At 42.2% G+C, this 15209-nt stretch overlaps 2 protein-coding genes across 2 annotated transcripts in view; both read left to right on the top strand.

Annotated features, from left to right (window-relative positions):
* The window catches only part of LOC128889414 (E3 ubiquitin-protein ligase MYLIP), a 92364-nt gene extending 89178 nt beyond the window's left edge, over positions 1 to 3186 (top strand). The window contains exon 7 of the mRNA XM_054147040.1: positions 122 to 3186. Within this exon, the coding sequence (XP_054003015.1) occupies positions 122 to 448 (327 nt within the window). The 3' untranslated portion in view covers positions 449 to 3186. The remainder of the gene's footprint in view (positions 1 to 121) is intronic.
* Positions 3187 to 4115: 929 nt separating this feature from the next.
* LOC128889383 (uncharacterized) overlaps positions 4116 to 15209 on the top strand; it is a 69214-nt gene continuing 58120 nt past the window's right edge. The window contains exons 1-7 of the mRNA XM_054146956.1: positions 4116 to 4469; positions 5731 to 6623; positions 7440 to 7696; positions 7805 to 8445; positions 8521 to 8712; positions 8795 to 9479; positions 9645 to 9741. Coding sequence (XP_054002931.1) covers positions 5840 to 6623; positions 7440 to 7696; positions 7805 to 8445; positions 8521 to 8712; positions 8795 to 9479; positions 9645 to 9741 — 2656 coding nt within the window. The 5' untranslated portion in view covers positions 4116 to 4469; positions 5731 to 5839. The remainder of the gene's footprint in view (positions 4470 to 5730; positions 6624 to 7439; positions 7697 to 7804; positions 8446 to 8520; positions 8713 to 8794; positions 9480 to 9644; positions 9742 to 15209) is intronic.

The raw sequence follows: 15209 nt of genomic DNA, 5'->3' as shown, positions 1-15209 counted from the left end.
AAAGGACTTATCACGTTTGGTGACACTTTGATAGAATGCCATGTAGACGTTGTTGGCTGTTGTGTGACATCAAAAGCAAACAGCAGCGTGCAAGGCAAGTAATTGTTTGGTACGTTTGCAGGAATCTCGGGAATGCCTGGCAAGATTATTGGACGCCATGCTCTGTCGCATTTGCATGGATCGCAGCCTGGACACAGCGTTGTTTCCGTGTGGACATGCCGTGGCCTGCTTGGATTGCGCCAGACGCTGCGAGCGTTGTCCACTTTGTAGAGCGGACATAGACCATTGTCGAACGATATATCTGCCTATCGAGCTGACGCACATCGATAAGCACAATTCCAAGTCGGTCTCGGAGACCATCGGACCCGTCTTTGGCGAGACGTCCACCGACGAGATTCCGAAGAGGACTTTGAGGACCGAGACCCCAGTAAACGTTAGCGACATTTGAGATCGTCGTATGCGAAGGTTCAGCGTGTTTCAAAGGTTTTACAGAATCTTTACTTGTCGAATGGAGAAGATGCATTGAGATCTCGAGTGTAGGAACGATCGTCGGGTCACTCCTCTCGAGTAGAGATGAGACTACTCGAATATTTCTGTATTCCAATATTATTTGAACGTTAAACTGATCGAATACTTTTTGAATATTGTATCAATATTTGTTCATCCAAATCTTACATGAATAACTGTTAACATTTAACTGTTCAAATATTATATAAATATTTGACTATTTAAATACTATTTGAATATTCGATAAACTGGTCAACTATCTGTATATTCGTAGTATTTACATAGTGTGGTTTACGACTATAAATCATTTTCTTTAAGTTTATGCTAAACAAGATTGGAATACTCAAATATTCGAGGTGTCCCAAGCGCTACTTCCGAGACGCTGTGAATTTTATTTTTATATTTTCATGTCAATTTCTAGTTCTCCTTCTTCTTCTTTTTTTTTTTTCTAACCCAGGAAAGAGTCATTTCGTATCGTTTACGAACCCCTTCGTGCCTGAACTCAGCAAATATTATTTCTTATATGTTTCACACTGCGCACGATTGCAGGTAGTGTACCAACCCTAACAAATAATCCATAAAAGTAAAGGACACAATGTCATAATAAAAGCATAAATTTTCTGAAGCTGTCGCGTATCGATACAGTGGGCACGAAGGGCTAGACCGTCGTCATTCGCGTAGAAGATCAATTGTTAATTTAATCGCGTCCAAAAGTCATTTTCAAAAAGCTATGAAGTTTCTTCTTGAGGAAACAAACAGTAGTTCGTTATACGATCCTTTAAATCTAGATCTACGATATTTCTAATAATGTTACTTCTTAATTGTAATGACAACGATCACTATCTTAATCGAGCGACCGAAATATGCTATTAGTAGCATATGATCTCCGACGTGCAGTGCTGCCGTTATTTCGACAAGAAGAGAAAGAGTAGTATATAATTTAAATCAATGCAAAATTCGATGCGTCATGTACAGACTTTTTATTCTTATCGACAATCGGACCAATAAGTTCTATTTTTATTGAATTGTTGTTTGTAATACTTCTTTCGTTATTTTTGTTCCTCTTAGATAGGTTGTACGCTTTTTTTTCAATCTACTTCTTCTTCTCTTATGTATCAATTTTCATTTAAACAACGGTCTCGGGGCACTCGGGTGAAGAGTTTTATCAAAACCGGTGACCCCTCATATTTTTTAATATAATATGCGTTATTCATTACGCATATGCAGTATCGTTTACAAAACGGCTGCTATGACGGCATTCCTCGTAAAGGACGTTTCATTTAATGCGTACGCAAATCTTGAACTTGAACGATCTGTCTTCTACATTGTAAATCGTTCGTTTATCGCGAGTCGTTTTGTTTATCGTCGTTGAGATGTTTAGGTAATTGCTTGATAATAGGAAACTCTCAATTCGCTAGGATCGTTAACGATCGCGATGGTTAATTAACGCGTTACGTATTAATTCTTTTTTCTTTGAAACGTCCTATACGAGAAGGAATCCTTGTTACAGTAATATCTGTTTATATGTACATAAGAAACGAGATAACCCGCGGTGGGGTCGAGCGAGTAAAAAGTCATGAGTTCACCAAATGTCAAATCTGATTTAACCAGCTCAGCGCGTATGCCATCTTGTAAGTAAGTCATAATAAAAGAAACACACGTTGATTGTCGCGTATAAAAAGATAATTTACCGTGTTACGAGTTAGCGATATTTCGTTTGAAAGATAGGATGAGAGAAGACCTGGTTTTCTAATCAAAAGAAGAGAATGCACGGATTTTGAGCGTTCAATGAAACGTGGAAACTTTTGCGTATTATTTATTTTGTTCCTCGCGTGACGTATCATCCTTCTTTCAATTCCTCGATCGTCGAGAACGCTTTTATCGTTACCATCGCCGAAAGTGAGCGTCAAGTTAGTTCAAACACCTGTGTATGTAGCATTTTATGAACGTGCATGCGTGTGGAAAGGGAGAATGCGAAAACAAGGAAATCGTTGTAGTCATTCATCAATGCAAAGCAGACCTAGTTTATAATTATTTATAAGAAAAAGGATAATAGCGTTTTTACGTGCTACTACGTTTAATGACAATTATTACCGTCGAGTCTCGTTAAAGTCAGTTTAGCGTGATCTTCTTTTTCCTGACACGTTCAGCGCTTTACATCTATTACTCTACATCTTTTTAGTTTCCTTTAGTATTTTTATATCTTATCGGTTAAGAAAATCGTGATTACGCTGCTTCTACGAATCAAATATCGATTTCAGTGATTCCGTAGTCGTAAATGCAGTGACAAGTATGTACAACAGTGTTAAATCGAACGTTATGATATTATTCGTAATAATGTTGAAGTTATCGTTGGTGCAATACACGTCAGGCTACTTCCGCGTTGTGAAAAACAAGAATTTTCCTCGAAATTCTTTTTTAACTGGTATTCATCGATGGACTGTTAAATTCTGTCATCTCTGTTCCAAAAGCAGTGTTCCGTAAATTTTAATGGTCTGCGATCTTGCGGATTACAAACATTTGTACCATCGCTATGCGTTTATTCGTTATATGTAAAGTTAATAATAACAACAGCAACAATAACGCTGTTATAATAAAAATAACAATTTTCACGGTTGACCGTCTGTATAAAAACGTACACGAAGAAATTTGAAGTCATTGTAGCCGTTAGATCTGTATGAGTAGAGACGAAAGATATCGGAGAGAATGAATTTCTAAGAATTATCATTTGCAAAGAGTATTTTTAAAGTATTTCCAATTATTTTTTTTCAATCTTAGTTTAGCGTGATAAACCTTTAATTTTAAAAAAAGTCAAGGTAAATATCATTCTCGGGAAATGAATGTACAAATGGCGCGAAAGTATTTATAAATATCCCACAACCATTTTAATGATACTGTTTATATAAAATACTTGTTATGACCTTTCTTAACGATTATTTTTGTCAAACTTTTTACAGATCGTTTAAACGTAATAAACAGTCGAGTCGATGCACATTCTTCCAAGTACAGACTTAAATCAATCTTTCGCAATTCTGTTTGTCAGTTTAACGACAGCAAAACGTTTGATCGCTTATAAATAAAACAGTAACAGATCTGACCTGACGGTTAGTAGAAAAAGCTGTTAGACTTGTTAATCCCGCAACTTGCTGGAAGACACATTGCAGACCTGTCCCAACTAAGTACTCCGAAAAAGTGTAAGTATGAATTGATCGATTACTAAATACGTAGTCCAACTTTATCAAATTCTTTAGTAGTAAGGAAATTAGCTGAGCTACAAAAAGAAGTAATTAAAGTTTAAAATAGCTCGTTCGAGCGACTAAAATAATCGAGAAGCAGGACAAACAAAGTCTTCAAAGAAACGCGTGATAATGGCGATAAACCACCATGGGAGCAACGTAAATGAAAGATATACCTCGCAGCTTGGAAAAATAGAAAAAACCATGGGGTATCGACGGACACTTGGAAAAAATTTCAAATCTCGCGCCAGAATATTCTTAGCGGCAGTTCGGTTGCAAGTCCTAGAGAAGGCGCATGCGTTTTCAAATTTGATTGGTCGACACGACGGCACTGTCATATGACGAAGCTGCGTGGCATCATGGGAAGCAGATCGCGATTTTGCAACATGGCGGTGAATTGAGCCAAAGTCGCGGTGCTGTGCCATCAGAAAATGTATTTTTCATAGTCGCGCGACCTCTTTTCTTATACTTTTCGTGCATGCGACAGTGTGATACGGATTCGGGACGCGTCAGACGGTGCACGATACATGTAAATATGAGTGTGTCGAGGTGCAACATTATTACGAAGGTGACACCCCGCAACTCGGTGTGGTGTTCGAGTACGTATGGCAGAGACTAGAATTCGAGATAAGGGAGCTCTGCTTCGCCCAAGTATTACGTACACTCGACTAAAATTACCACCACAAAGTAGCGATGCGGTGGTTACTCCTCCTGAACTGTGAAAACGTGAGTGTTTCGTGTAAAACGTAATGTGTCTGTACGAAAGTGCCGTGGGGTGCGTATTTCGGTAGCGAAAAGAGTGGCTGCCTTCGCGATCTCTGCGAATTCCTTTCTTACATTTATCCCCATTGGTTTTGTCGTCAAAATTTACTTAAACTTATCGTGAAGCATTTCAATCGACGATGATCCCATCGAACTTGCTACGAAACGTGAAAATCTCATTGTACCAATCGGTCCTAGCGAATGTGCCACCATTGCATCAAATATTCTCGACCAAGTCACGTTTTCTTGATTTTCGTTGAGAAAAGTTCGACGTTTCTCAACGTTTCCACTGTTTTCTCATTCATACGGTTAACAGTGTTCACGTTCTCCGAAAAATGCATATTTCGATCGATTGAAGTAAAACTGCTTACCTTCGTGGTTTGCTCGTGTTTCCAGCTAAGCTGTGATCAAATCGTATTCGATACGAAATTATCATGAATATCGGCCAAACGAAGAGATCTTTCGATCATTTTTTCTCACATTACCGATGTCCGAAAAAATATTTTATGGTCGGTGTCGGTAAACGTCGATGTAGCAATGCTCCAAAAATACCACATGTTACGGTATTCTAAAAGCATCGCACGTTGCAATGCTTCAATAACGATAAGAGTTTGAGACGAATAACAATGCGTTGTGATTATTATTTGAAACAAACATTTTTCAAGAGATAATAGTGACGTTTTAGTCCACCAATTAGATCCAATGTTAAATAAAACGAGTGGTATATTTTATAAAAGTTTTTACTCGGTATATTCTATGTCCATGTTTTTCTGTTTACATGTAGTAAACATTGGTTGAAAAATAATACGAGTGTAGTAAAAATAAAATTCCGTATATACAAATCCCAATGGACTACAAGTAAATGGACAAAATACCATATGATTTATTTAAATGTTTGTTGCTTTGACAAGTTACTCTCAAGTGTTATGCAATTAAAAGACAAATCTGTTTGGACAAATTAAACAATCGTCACTTTTGTCTCTATGAAATAAAGAATGAGGTCACAGCTCCACCTAAATAGACTCATTTGCATACAATAAGACATCCTAAATGCTTCTAAATAATATTCCTTCTGTCCTTTTACATTTTGTATTTCTATCTCGGATCATACTCTTACCAATTTAAATTTATTTAACACTGTCATATTTAGCACTTTCATTGTGTATATATAATATCAAATAAGTGAAATATTTGTAACTAATGTAAACATTTTTATTTTTTTCAGAAATGTGCAAAATTCAAAAACTTTGTCAATCGTTCTAACTTGTGATCGTATATGCGTGCCAAACAAAGATATATAAAAGGGCGTTAAAGAGACCCAATGGTTTCCTGACATGATGGAAAGTAAACTATACGTGAAAAATGAGCCGGGACTTGACGGGCAATCGCTTACAAATCCACAACCAAATCCACCCTCCGAGGATAATGGAGGTGCTAGGGTTTGTTTTGTTTGTGGTACAGTGGGTCACGGGGAACAGTACTGGCTAAAAGTAAAACCAAGTCCTGGTGGAGCACCAAATGAACCATATTTCCCATTTCTTGAATCCCATGAACCACCTGCTGGTTATCGTGGAGAAGGAGCCAGGAGCGGAGCAATCAAGGCATGCAGTCTTTGCTATGCATTGCTCTTACAGCAGTGGGAGAGTTATGAGCAGGATGCCAGACCTCATAGTCAACGAATTTATTGGCTAAAAAGATGCGATGGTGGACCTTTTACAGGGGCTGAGATGGCTCTGCAGGGTGAATACGCGGCTCAAGTTCTTGGCTTAACGAACGAGCAGACGCCACAGCTTAGACCAGAAAATCGACCGGTGGGAATTTCTCCGCGACTTCCACCGAATTCACCGTCGCCGAGAGTGGAGCAAACAAGACCCCCGTCGAATTCCATTGAATTGCCAAGACCACATTCTAACACTGCAGAAACGCACAGACACTTAGAACAAGCAAGGCTTACAATGGAATCTCCCCATCAAAGACTGCAATCGCCGCATCAAAGGTTACAAAGTCCACGGCAGCCTGTAGAAGATTCGAGAGTATCTAATGAAGCTGCATTAGATTTAAGACACGCACCTAGAAGTTCACCTGCACCTCAACCAACTTTACTGCCTCAACCTCAACGTAAGTTGACGCTTACGACTTCGAAAATTCATCCTATACGTACATTGTTGCATATAGGGTATCGCACGAGTATTTATACTTTTTCGATTGACCTTAGTTGGTTGATATTTTTGTGTGATAAATATTACGTAATTGCACCGTTCTTGATAAAATTGATAAAGAACTGTCCATTGAGATGTTTGATAAATATGAAGCTAAGACTTTTTTCGCAAGTATCGCGTTTCGATGTATTTGTACACCAAACAAACGAATGTGTGCAATATTTACAGCAAGTACAGTTGGCCAGTTCAGTGGAGTATATGTTTGTAAATAAAGGTTAATAGTCTCGTAGATAAAGCGTTAAATATACATCTAATTTAAATTCTGATCTCAACCTTCATTGCATGTGTAACTTGTTCGACCTCTGAAGATCTAATTCAACTGATTTGATTCTCATTAGTCGGGTTGTCACGCTGATAAGTAGGTCGCTCGAAATCGAACTATTGAGACAGTAGAAATCGCAAATTACAAAATTGCCGTCGTTCCATATTTAAAGCGTAGCGATAAAGTCGTGAAAAATACGGAGTCCAAGTAGGCTACGTGCAATATGATAATAGTTTCTTTGAGCCGTGTAAAATGCTTGAAACAAAATGAAAGCGATCGGTTAACCCAGATAAGGCTGTTTTTTTTTTTTCTGTGCTCTTTAAATAATTTGAATTTCTTAATCCTTCTGCAAGGGTGTAAGCCGTGACTGGGTCAACATCGCCGCGTTTTCGATGCAAGTTGTTCGTATTTGCTTATTCAGGACTTTGTAATCGTTTCGTCGTACGGTTACAGCCATTTACAGCGGTGGATCCTCGTCGAGTGTCGGCACTGACATCTTAGACCTTTCGATGCCGGATAAAAATTCAGTTACGGAAGTCTGTTACGTATGTGGGGATGAATTCAAAAGAGGGTCACTTAGTCATATTGCAGCAAAACCACTGCCAACTCCGCCACATCCTTCTGCCAGTCCTCCGCCATTTTTTCCTTCGCTGATGCTTCATCCAAGGCCAAGTAGAAGTCGACCTATGGACAGTGCTGGTCGTGTACAGGTATATCCTTTTTCCGTTAATTTGTTGTCCTGTGTAAATAGACTATGATACCGTGGACCACGTCGTTTGATTTTTGTATCGAAAATCCCGTCTGTGTTTTGGTTTCAGGCTTGTTCGGCTTGTCAGAATTACCTTCTGGTACAATGGAAGGCATACACTCGGCAGGGTGTACCTCACGGTGATCGAAACTACACGCTGCGTAAACGACAAGCACCTGCGATGGACACCACTACCTTCATCTGTTACACTTGCGCGCTCGAGTACCCTTCGTCCAGTATTAGACTTCTTTATTGCTGTCCTAATCCAGAGAAGGAGGCGTACTATCCTTTTATATATTCTCTGAGACCTCCACAAGGAGCTAGTCCCATAAGTCCTCAGGGAATGGTGCAAGTTTGCTCCATTTGTTACAAAGCTATACCGCAAAAGCAACAAGTGTTCGGTGGAGAGAATCACGAGGCTCAACCCTCGGTGCAGAGCGTGGATTTTCGACAGCAAGGTCCGTCGCCACGGCCCGCGGTGGCGAAGTCTCCAGCAAATTCGGCTGGTAGCGATATTCGTTTCAAACCATACGATTTGAACAAATCGACCGTTGCCACGAATAAGCAACGGAGCGCCACGGTGAAAGGTACCACGCCTGGTCAACGAAATTCTCCGAACAACGGCCCCGCTGAGAATGGAACCGTTGCTCTCGGTCAGAACTATAGGTGCTACATTTGCGAGAGATTGTACCCTCGCACTCATATGGAATGGTACGATGTTTGGATGACTGCAATTTTCTGTAGGCCTCGCGATGAACATCGCTAATCGTTGAATTTTTGTTGAAGGTTGTCTACGAGTCCGGAAGGAATGAATTCGCACGCCATGCATTTTCCCTGTTTGAGGGGAATGGCGCGCACTTCTGAAAATGCCTGTATGGATAGTCATGGCAGAGTATTGGCTTGTAGTCACTGTGTCAATCATCTTGCCCAACAGTGGGAAAGTATGGACGCTGAACGAGTTCCTTTAGAACGTCGCAGGTTGGTTCATACGAATTCATTTAAAGAAATTCATTTATATCGTAAGGAATGACTTTTATTCTTAATTGCCCTCGTTTCTCAGGTATGATATTCCTAGTCCACATCCAAACGGCGAAGTCAACCGATCGATCGCAACACCGCCGAGCTCTAGTTCGGATCGAACGTTTGGTAGCAATCCAGGCACATCGAGCAGTTCCATATATTGTTTCCTATGCGGTTTGCATAGTGATTTGACTCTGGCGAGAGTATTGTACGGGCGACCACAAGGTCGCAACGCACCGTTTTTTCCCGAATTATTACGCCATCAGTCACCACCTAACGCCGAACAGCTGAGGGAAGACGGTTCCGCGCTCGTATGCACGTTCTGTTATCATTCTCTTCTAGCGCAATGGCGTCGATACGAGTCACTTCCCAGCGGACAGCAAGTGAACGCCGCGGAAAGGCAGTACAATACACACGATTATTGTTGTTACGTTTGCGGTATCACGACGTACAGAAAACGAGTCAGAGCGTTGCTTGTGAAGGACTTCCCTTTCCTGAGGTATCACAGGCAACCAGAAAAGAGTCTGCTATTGGAAAACGGGGACTTCGCTGTGGTCTGTTTGGACTGTTACGAAACGTTGCGCACTCAAAGTCTTGAATACGAACGATGGGGCTTGCCAGTCGAGAAACGCGAATACAATTGGATAGTGCAACCTCCACCACCGGAAGACAGTCCCGACGCAGCCATCGCTAGATTGCCATCCGGCGAAAGGTCCGAGAAGGTGGTGAGTCATTTCTCAAAAATTAAATCTTTGACAAAGATAACTGGATGCTGGATGAAAGGTTCATTCGTTTCACGAAAATTTCCATTCCGAATACTTCAGCTTTCTATAAGCATTCTATAAGCGAAGAACGGTTTATTAATTTATTTATGTGCATTTGTGATTTAGGTTCCGTCGACGTTAACGGTTAGACCAGCTCGAAAAAATTGTTCCCCGAAAGCACCGGACAAGAAGGCCCCGACGAAGATCCCGGAAAAAGAACAAGGTAAGCGAGACCGTCTCAATTTAACATCATCTTTATTTAGATCTACTTTCCTGTAGCCAGTTTGAGCTAGTTAAAAAGTTAAACCGAACCTAAACGGGGTAAGGGAGATAAACGTAATCATCGTACATTGGAAAGAGAGCGATGATTCTTTATTTACTACTGCACTTTCCTTTTATTATTTGTAGACCTATGTACGTATACGCAAAGATTAGAGACGTACAAGTGGTGCAGATAACGAAAAATGTTCCGCGGTCAAACATTCGCCAGACACGCTAAGGTTATCGGTCTGTATTTTAACGTTATCTCGCGTGTATGCCTTCACCTCTCTAGACTCACTCGACATAAACTCATCGAAGTCAGGGATGGGCGTAATTGTTATCTGGATCGCGATTTCAAATAAGCAATAAAGGATAAGTAAATAAAAATTAGAAATTTAATTGTAGATCCTCCGTTATTTTATATATATCCGTTGCATTTTCATAATAGTGTATCGAAGCTCACTGTGTTCCCTATAATAGCTCGGGTACCTCGGGATTGCTAAACCTGTACTGTAGCTACAATAAAAAATAGCTACAGCCCCCTGAGGACATTTTCGATGTCGGTATGCAGAATTTAGTGGAGCTATCTAACGTCGGGAATGGAAACTATTTCGCTACGAAGTTGGGCGTTTTGCCATTGACAGATAAAATATCCGTTTTGAAACTCAAACAGCTACGGATAGATGTAAGTGCTCCGTAAATTTATTTTGAAATGAAAAACAAAATTTTAAGAGGCGGAAGCTCCCAAACGATAGGAGAGGATCAAGTTCTTTTTCGTAGGGCTGAAACAACAGGGCGCTTTTCATTTTCGTCTGGTGCATGCAAAGTTGAACGGGTGGTGGACAGGTGCATACAATGTACAGGGTAATCCTAGAAACTGGGACAGATTATTTCCTTTTCAAGAGAATCTTTTGACCATGTAAATTTTTATTTAAAAACAAATGCAAGTACACGATGCACTTGGCAATGAAAAAGATAGTTTAAATTCTTGGTATCTTTCCGTAGAAGAGAGCTGCAACTTCTTCGAGTTTCCAGGATCACCCTGTACATACGTACTTGAACAAAGATACGACGACATTCTGGAGACGCGGGGGCGGTCGGTGCCGTTGAAAGGGATCGAGACAGGGGGTGTGTGGATGAGACGTGAGTGGAGCTCTTAAAAATCCAACGGACAAAAGGATACCGACGGTTGAGAACCATCCAGGAGGAGGGCCTGATGGTTTGCGTCGAGTGAATTCGCTCCTTCCTTTTTCATCCTGCCTCCCATCTCATTTTCTATCTCCTGCCTCGAATTACGAGCGAGAAAATATCCTCCTTGGTGTGTGCACGACTTGCCCCGAGGTTACGATCGGTCCGAAATCGTTCGGAACCTTTCGTAATCGCGTTTCTCCTTCGACCACCTTCTCAGAAACGGGATTCTGAAGTAATAGTACCACTTGCCAGAAACAGCAATCCCTGATTCGTACGCAATTTGTACGGTGTGTCACTATTTCGCTATCTTACATAACTGTCGGGAATTTGCTGCTCTATATCGCCTTTTTGGATTTTGGATAAAGTTTGATAAGCAATATCCTGTTTGCCAAGTTTCTGGACCAACAATATTTTTTATGATGTTATGGCTTTATTCCTGCCAAGTTTTACAACGAGTCTTCGAGAATAATTCAGGTAAAGCTTTCTGGAATATTTCAAGTCTTTCGTGGCTTGCATATTTTCACAAGGAACGAAATTTCAGTCCTGGTAGACTACTTTCTTGCTTCACCGCTGTTAGTCCGTAACATTGTTGCTTCTTTTTTTTTATTATTTTTTTTTATTTTCATCGTTCTGGCTTACCATCCACGTACGTGCTCGTTCACCAAAAGACCGAGTTTTGCCCAGGCCTGCTATTTAGAAGTCGTAAACTCACGCTCGACGAGGCTGCTCTGGGCAATTTTTTCTTCTTCAATCCAAGCATGCGTCATGAAAGTGTGTTTGCACCCGATACTTTCCACGTGACAACGGCCGAATGTCTTTCGTCATTCCGTAAAAGCATGTTAAAAGTGAAGGATGACAAGTTGGAGCGAGAATGCCTTATTCGACGAGGAAATGGAACGTTGAAAGTTTCAGCTGGGACCGATTATCGTTACTTATCCACAGGGGTGTTCGTTGTCTCAGGGATTGACAACTTTCCCATTACGGCAGGATCGCTGCGATAAATCTCCCCGACAAATCCTGTCGTTTAATATGTCGAACTTCTCGGCACGGCCGTATACTCGAGCCTCGGGATACCACGAGCGCGTTTCACTCGAGGCACTCGAGATCCCGTTTCTCGTATCGCGCAAAGTCTGTTTCTCTGGGATTACTCTTAGCAAAAGGCACAAGCGTATCGGGTTCCTCGGAGGGAACGAGAGCGACACCCTCTTCCGTTACAAGGGACCCACGGATTATCGGGAATTACACCCTTAGCGTTCCTGGCGCTGACCTTTTTTTTCCTGCTTCCTTTGAAAGGTACAACTCGTGGCAGGTCAAAAAGTTCTTCAACGTTTTTGTTTTATTTGAACTTTCTACATTGCACACGTTAAAAATTCCAAGTGTTGGTCCGTTTCTCGTTTTACAATTAAAATTCTAACCTTTGTTCAACGAGTTACGGATGAAAAATTGCGCGTCTTTTGTCCGTTATCCGAAATTGTTATCCAGATAAGAGTTTCGCCCGACCCCGAGCGTGGAAGTTTGGAGCGATAAAGCCAGATGAATCGGTGGAGCAATCGGGCGCGAATTAGACGCAGCAGAGATTCTGGAAGCGGGAGGACAAGATGTATGCGCGTTTGAGAGTAACCGACGTTTCCACGGAACACGATCGTCGAGATCAGGGGTCGATTAAGGTCGGTCGATCTGGCTTAGACGAAGTAGGCGGTTCGAGGTGTTGGAGGGACTTAACGGGAGGGTTCTGTAGACGGGGTGGTAGTGCTCGTTCATAGCGAAAGGGGGCAAGTGGAGGAGAGCGAAAGCAGGAAGGAGGGTGCAATGGAGAAATAGGAGGAGGTGGAGGTGGCTTGGGAGGAGAAAGAGCAAACGCCCGCAGCGTGACACCGCATTGCGCCCACTTGCCAACCCGCCCAACACCTAAATTCGAATTAGGGAGCCAGCCCTGTCGTTCCTCGTCAACACGACTCTCCTGTCCTCTAGTAAACCTACAGACAGAACATCATCGTCTCCTTACATTCATGTATAGGAGAACGGCGTTTACGTGGGGGTGTACGCATATACAGGGTGTCCGGGCAAGCGTGAAGGGGCCTTTTCAAGATTCAATAAAATGTAACGGCCCTCTTTCGCCAGCGTTGCTCTATCGAGAGAGAGAGAGAGAGTAGCGATTTTATTTTGAGGATCTATTGATGAAAATATAATTTGATATATTTTCATGATATCTGTATGAGATTAATATCGATAGATTCGGAAGATTTTAAAGTTAATTCGAATTAGGTCGTGTTTGTACTTGTTTCCATCGGGAGAACATTCCCGATCGATTGGCGATATGAAGATATATCAAAAAGAAAAATTTGTCGTTGCATGGAGGGATTACCGCGGTTGTTGGGACACCCTGTATACGTACGTGGGGGCAACTTCCATCCAGCGGCGACCCTCCTTTGCTCACGGAGAGTAATCAGAGGGAGAGAGGCGAGGTGGCTCGTTTTCCTCTTCCTTTGGGGATCGATATCAACGTTATCGACTGCTTTTCTCGCTCCTTGTCGCTCGAAGCACCCACATCGGGGTTGCTCACGTATTCTCGACAGGCGCGCGGCCAAAAGGCTCGATTTCGGTGTACGCTTTCCACCGCGAAATCGGTGCCAGAGCCCCGATTCAACAGACCCCCATCTTCTTGCACGTTCAACAGCGTAAACTCCTGCACTCTGACAGACGTTTGCGCGTTTCTCGCGCCCTGACGGTCGCTGTCACGTGTACGTGACTTCGACAGCCACGGATTACCGACTGCTACGTATTTTTAAATATTCGTATATAGTAACGGATAAATGGCTTGTCGGTAGCAGCCCGATACAAGAATCAGTTTTGAAACACTAATTTTTATCAAACAAACTACGGATCAAATGCTGTTTATCTCTTGTTGGTTAATCGAAACTTGTATCTAGATGACAGTTTCAGTCATCTCCGATACCAGCCCCTGAATTCGAGCGCGTGGGTCGATAAACGATCGAGATACATCGTTTCCTCGTCTGTCGATGATTCGCCAGCGGAGCCGGTCGCGCTTTAATTTGAACTTGCTGGCACCGGGACGCTTTAATCAGATGGCCAGGGTGATATTTACATTTTGATGGCTCGCGGGTTTCATGCCGCGACGCTATATGGCCGCGTGTTACTCCACATGCGCCCTCTTAGCACCGTCCCTCTGTGTCGGCTCGCGTTAATTATTAACCACCGACTTGCGTGCTGAGTAGCTTTTGCGAGGCACTCGTGGTCGACTCTACGGCTCGTTTCGTTTCGAGTAACATTCTAGTTTCTCTCTCTCTCTCTCTCTCTCTCTCTCTCTCTCTCTCTCTCTCTCTCGGGCGCCTTTTCCCCAACGAAACTTTCGAACGTTTCCTTTGAACAATGGTTTGCCGAACTTTTCCAAAGGCTCCTCTTCGAACAGAGGAGAGAATTTCACTCAATTGAGACCCAATACTCGTATCAAATTTTCTAATATATTTGCAAAGGTTTCTAAATTCCATTTAATTCGATTTATTCCCGTCTTCCACATTTTTCTGAATTAAAAATTTCCTCTCCTGCTCGAATCGTATAACGTCCCGCTCCCAGGATTCGCGCACATTGCCTTGGAAAGCACTGCCTTTGAGCGTCGTCCAAACGGGACACCGCGTCGCGTTACTTTATGATTTTTAAATCGTTCGGGTTTTCGTATTTATTTGTTTGCACGGTTAGACGGTCGGCGATACGTACCAGCGTATGTACAGAAATAATCGAACGTCTTCGCGTAGGGAAGCCGCGAGGCAAGTTCCTTGGGCGCACACAAAAGTTTTGCAATTCAGCGAGACCGTTCTGCTAACCTTTGTTCGCGATTAATCAGGAATTTTCGTAACGAACAGCTTTCGCGAGCTTTCGCCGCTAACTCCACGGGCTACTTCGTCTACAGGATTTCTCGAAACACGCAGTAAAATTCGAAGTACCAATGAATTGTATACAAAAAATTTAATTCATAATTTTGTTCGACGTATAGAAATACTATTAACGACGAAGATTTAATAAAAAGGATTGCGGGTTAATTTCGTGGACTAGTCGCGAGAAAGCAGAAGCATCGGGTTCACCCTGGATCGTCTTTAACGTCGCATGTGGAATCACCTTCGCTCGACCGTGATAAAAATAATACAGCTTATTAGCCCCCGGGGGGTTGGTTGCGCCTTTGGAAGGTAGTGGCGAACGCGAACACGGGGATGAGTCGGAGCG

Source organism: Hylaeus anthracinus, unplaced genomic scaffold (genome assembly GCF_026225885.1).
Source record: "Hylaeus anthracinus isolate JK02 unplaced genomic scaffold, UHH_iyHylAnth1.0_haploid 11997, whole genome shotgun sequence".
NCBI lineage: Eukaryota > Metazoa > Arthropoda > Insecta > Hymenoptera > Colletidae > Hylaeus > Hylaeus anthracinus.
This window is presented reverse-complemented; position numbering and strand designations above follow the sequence as displayed.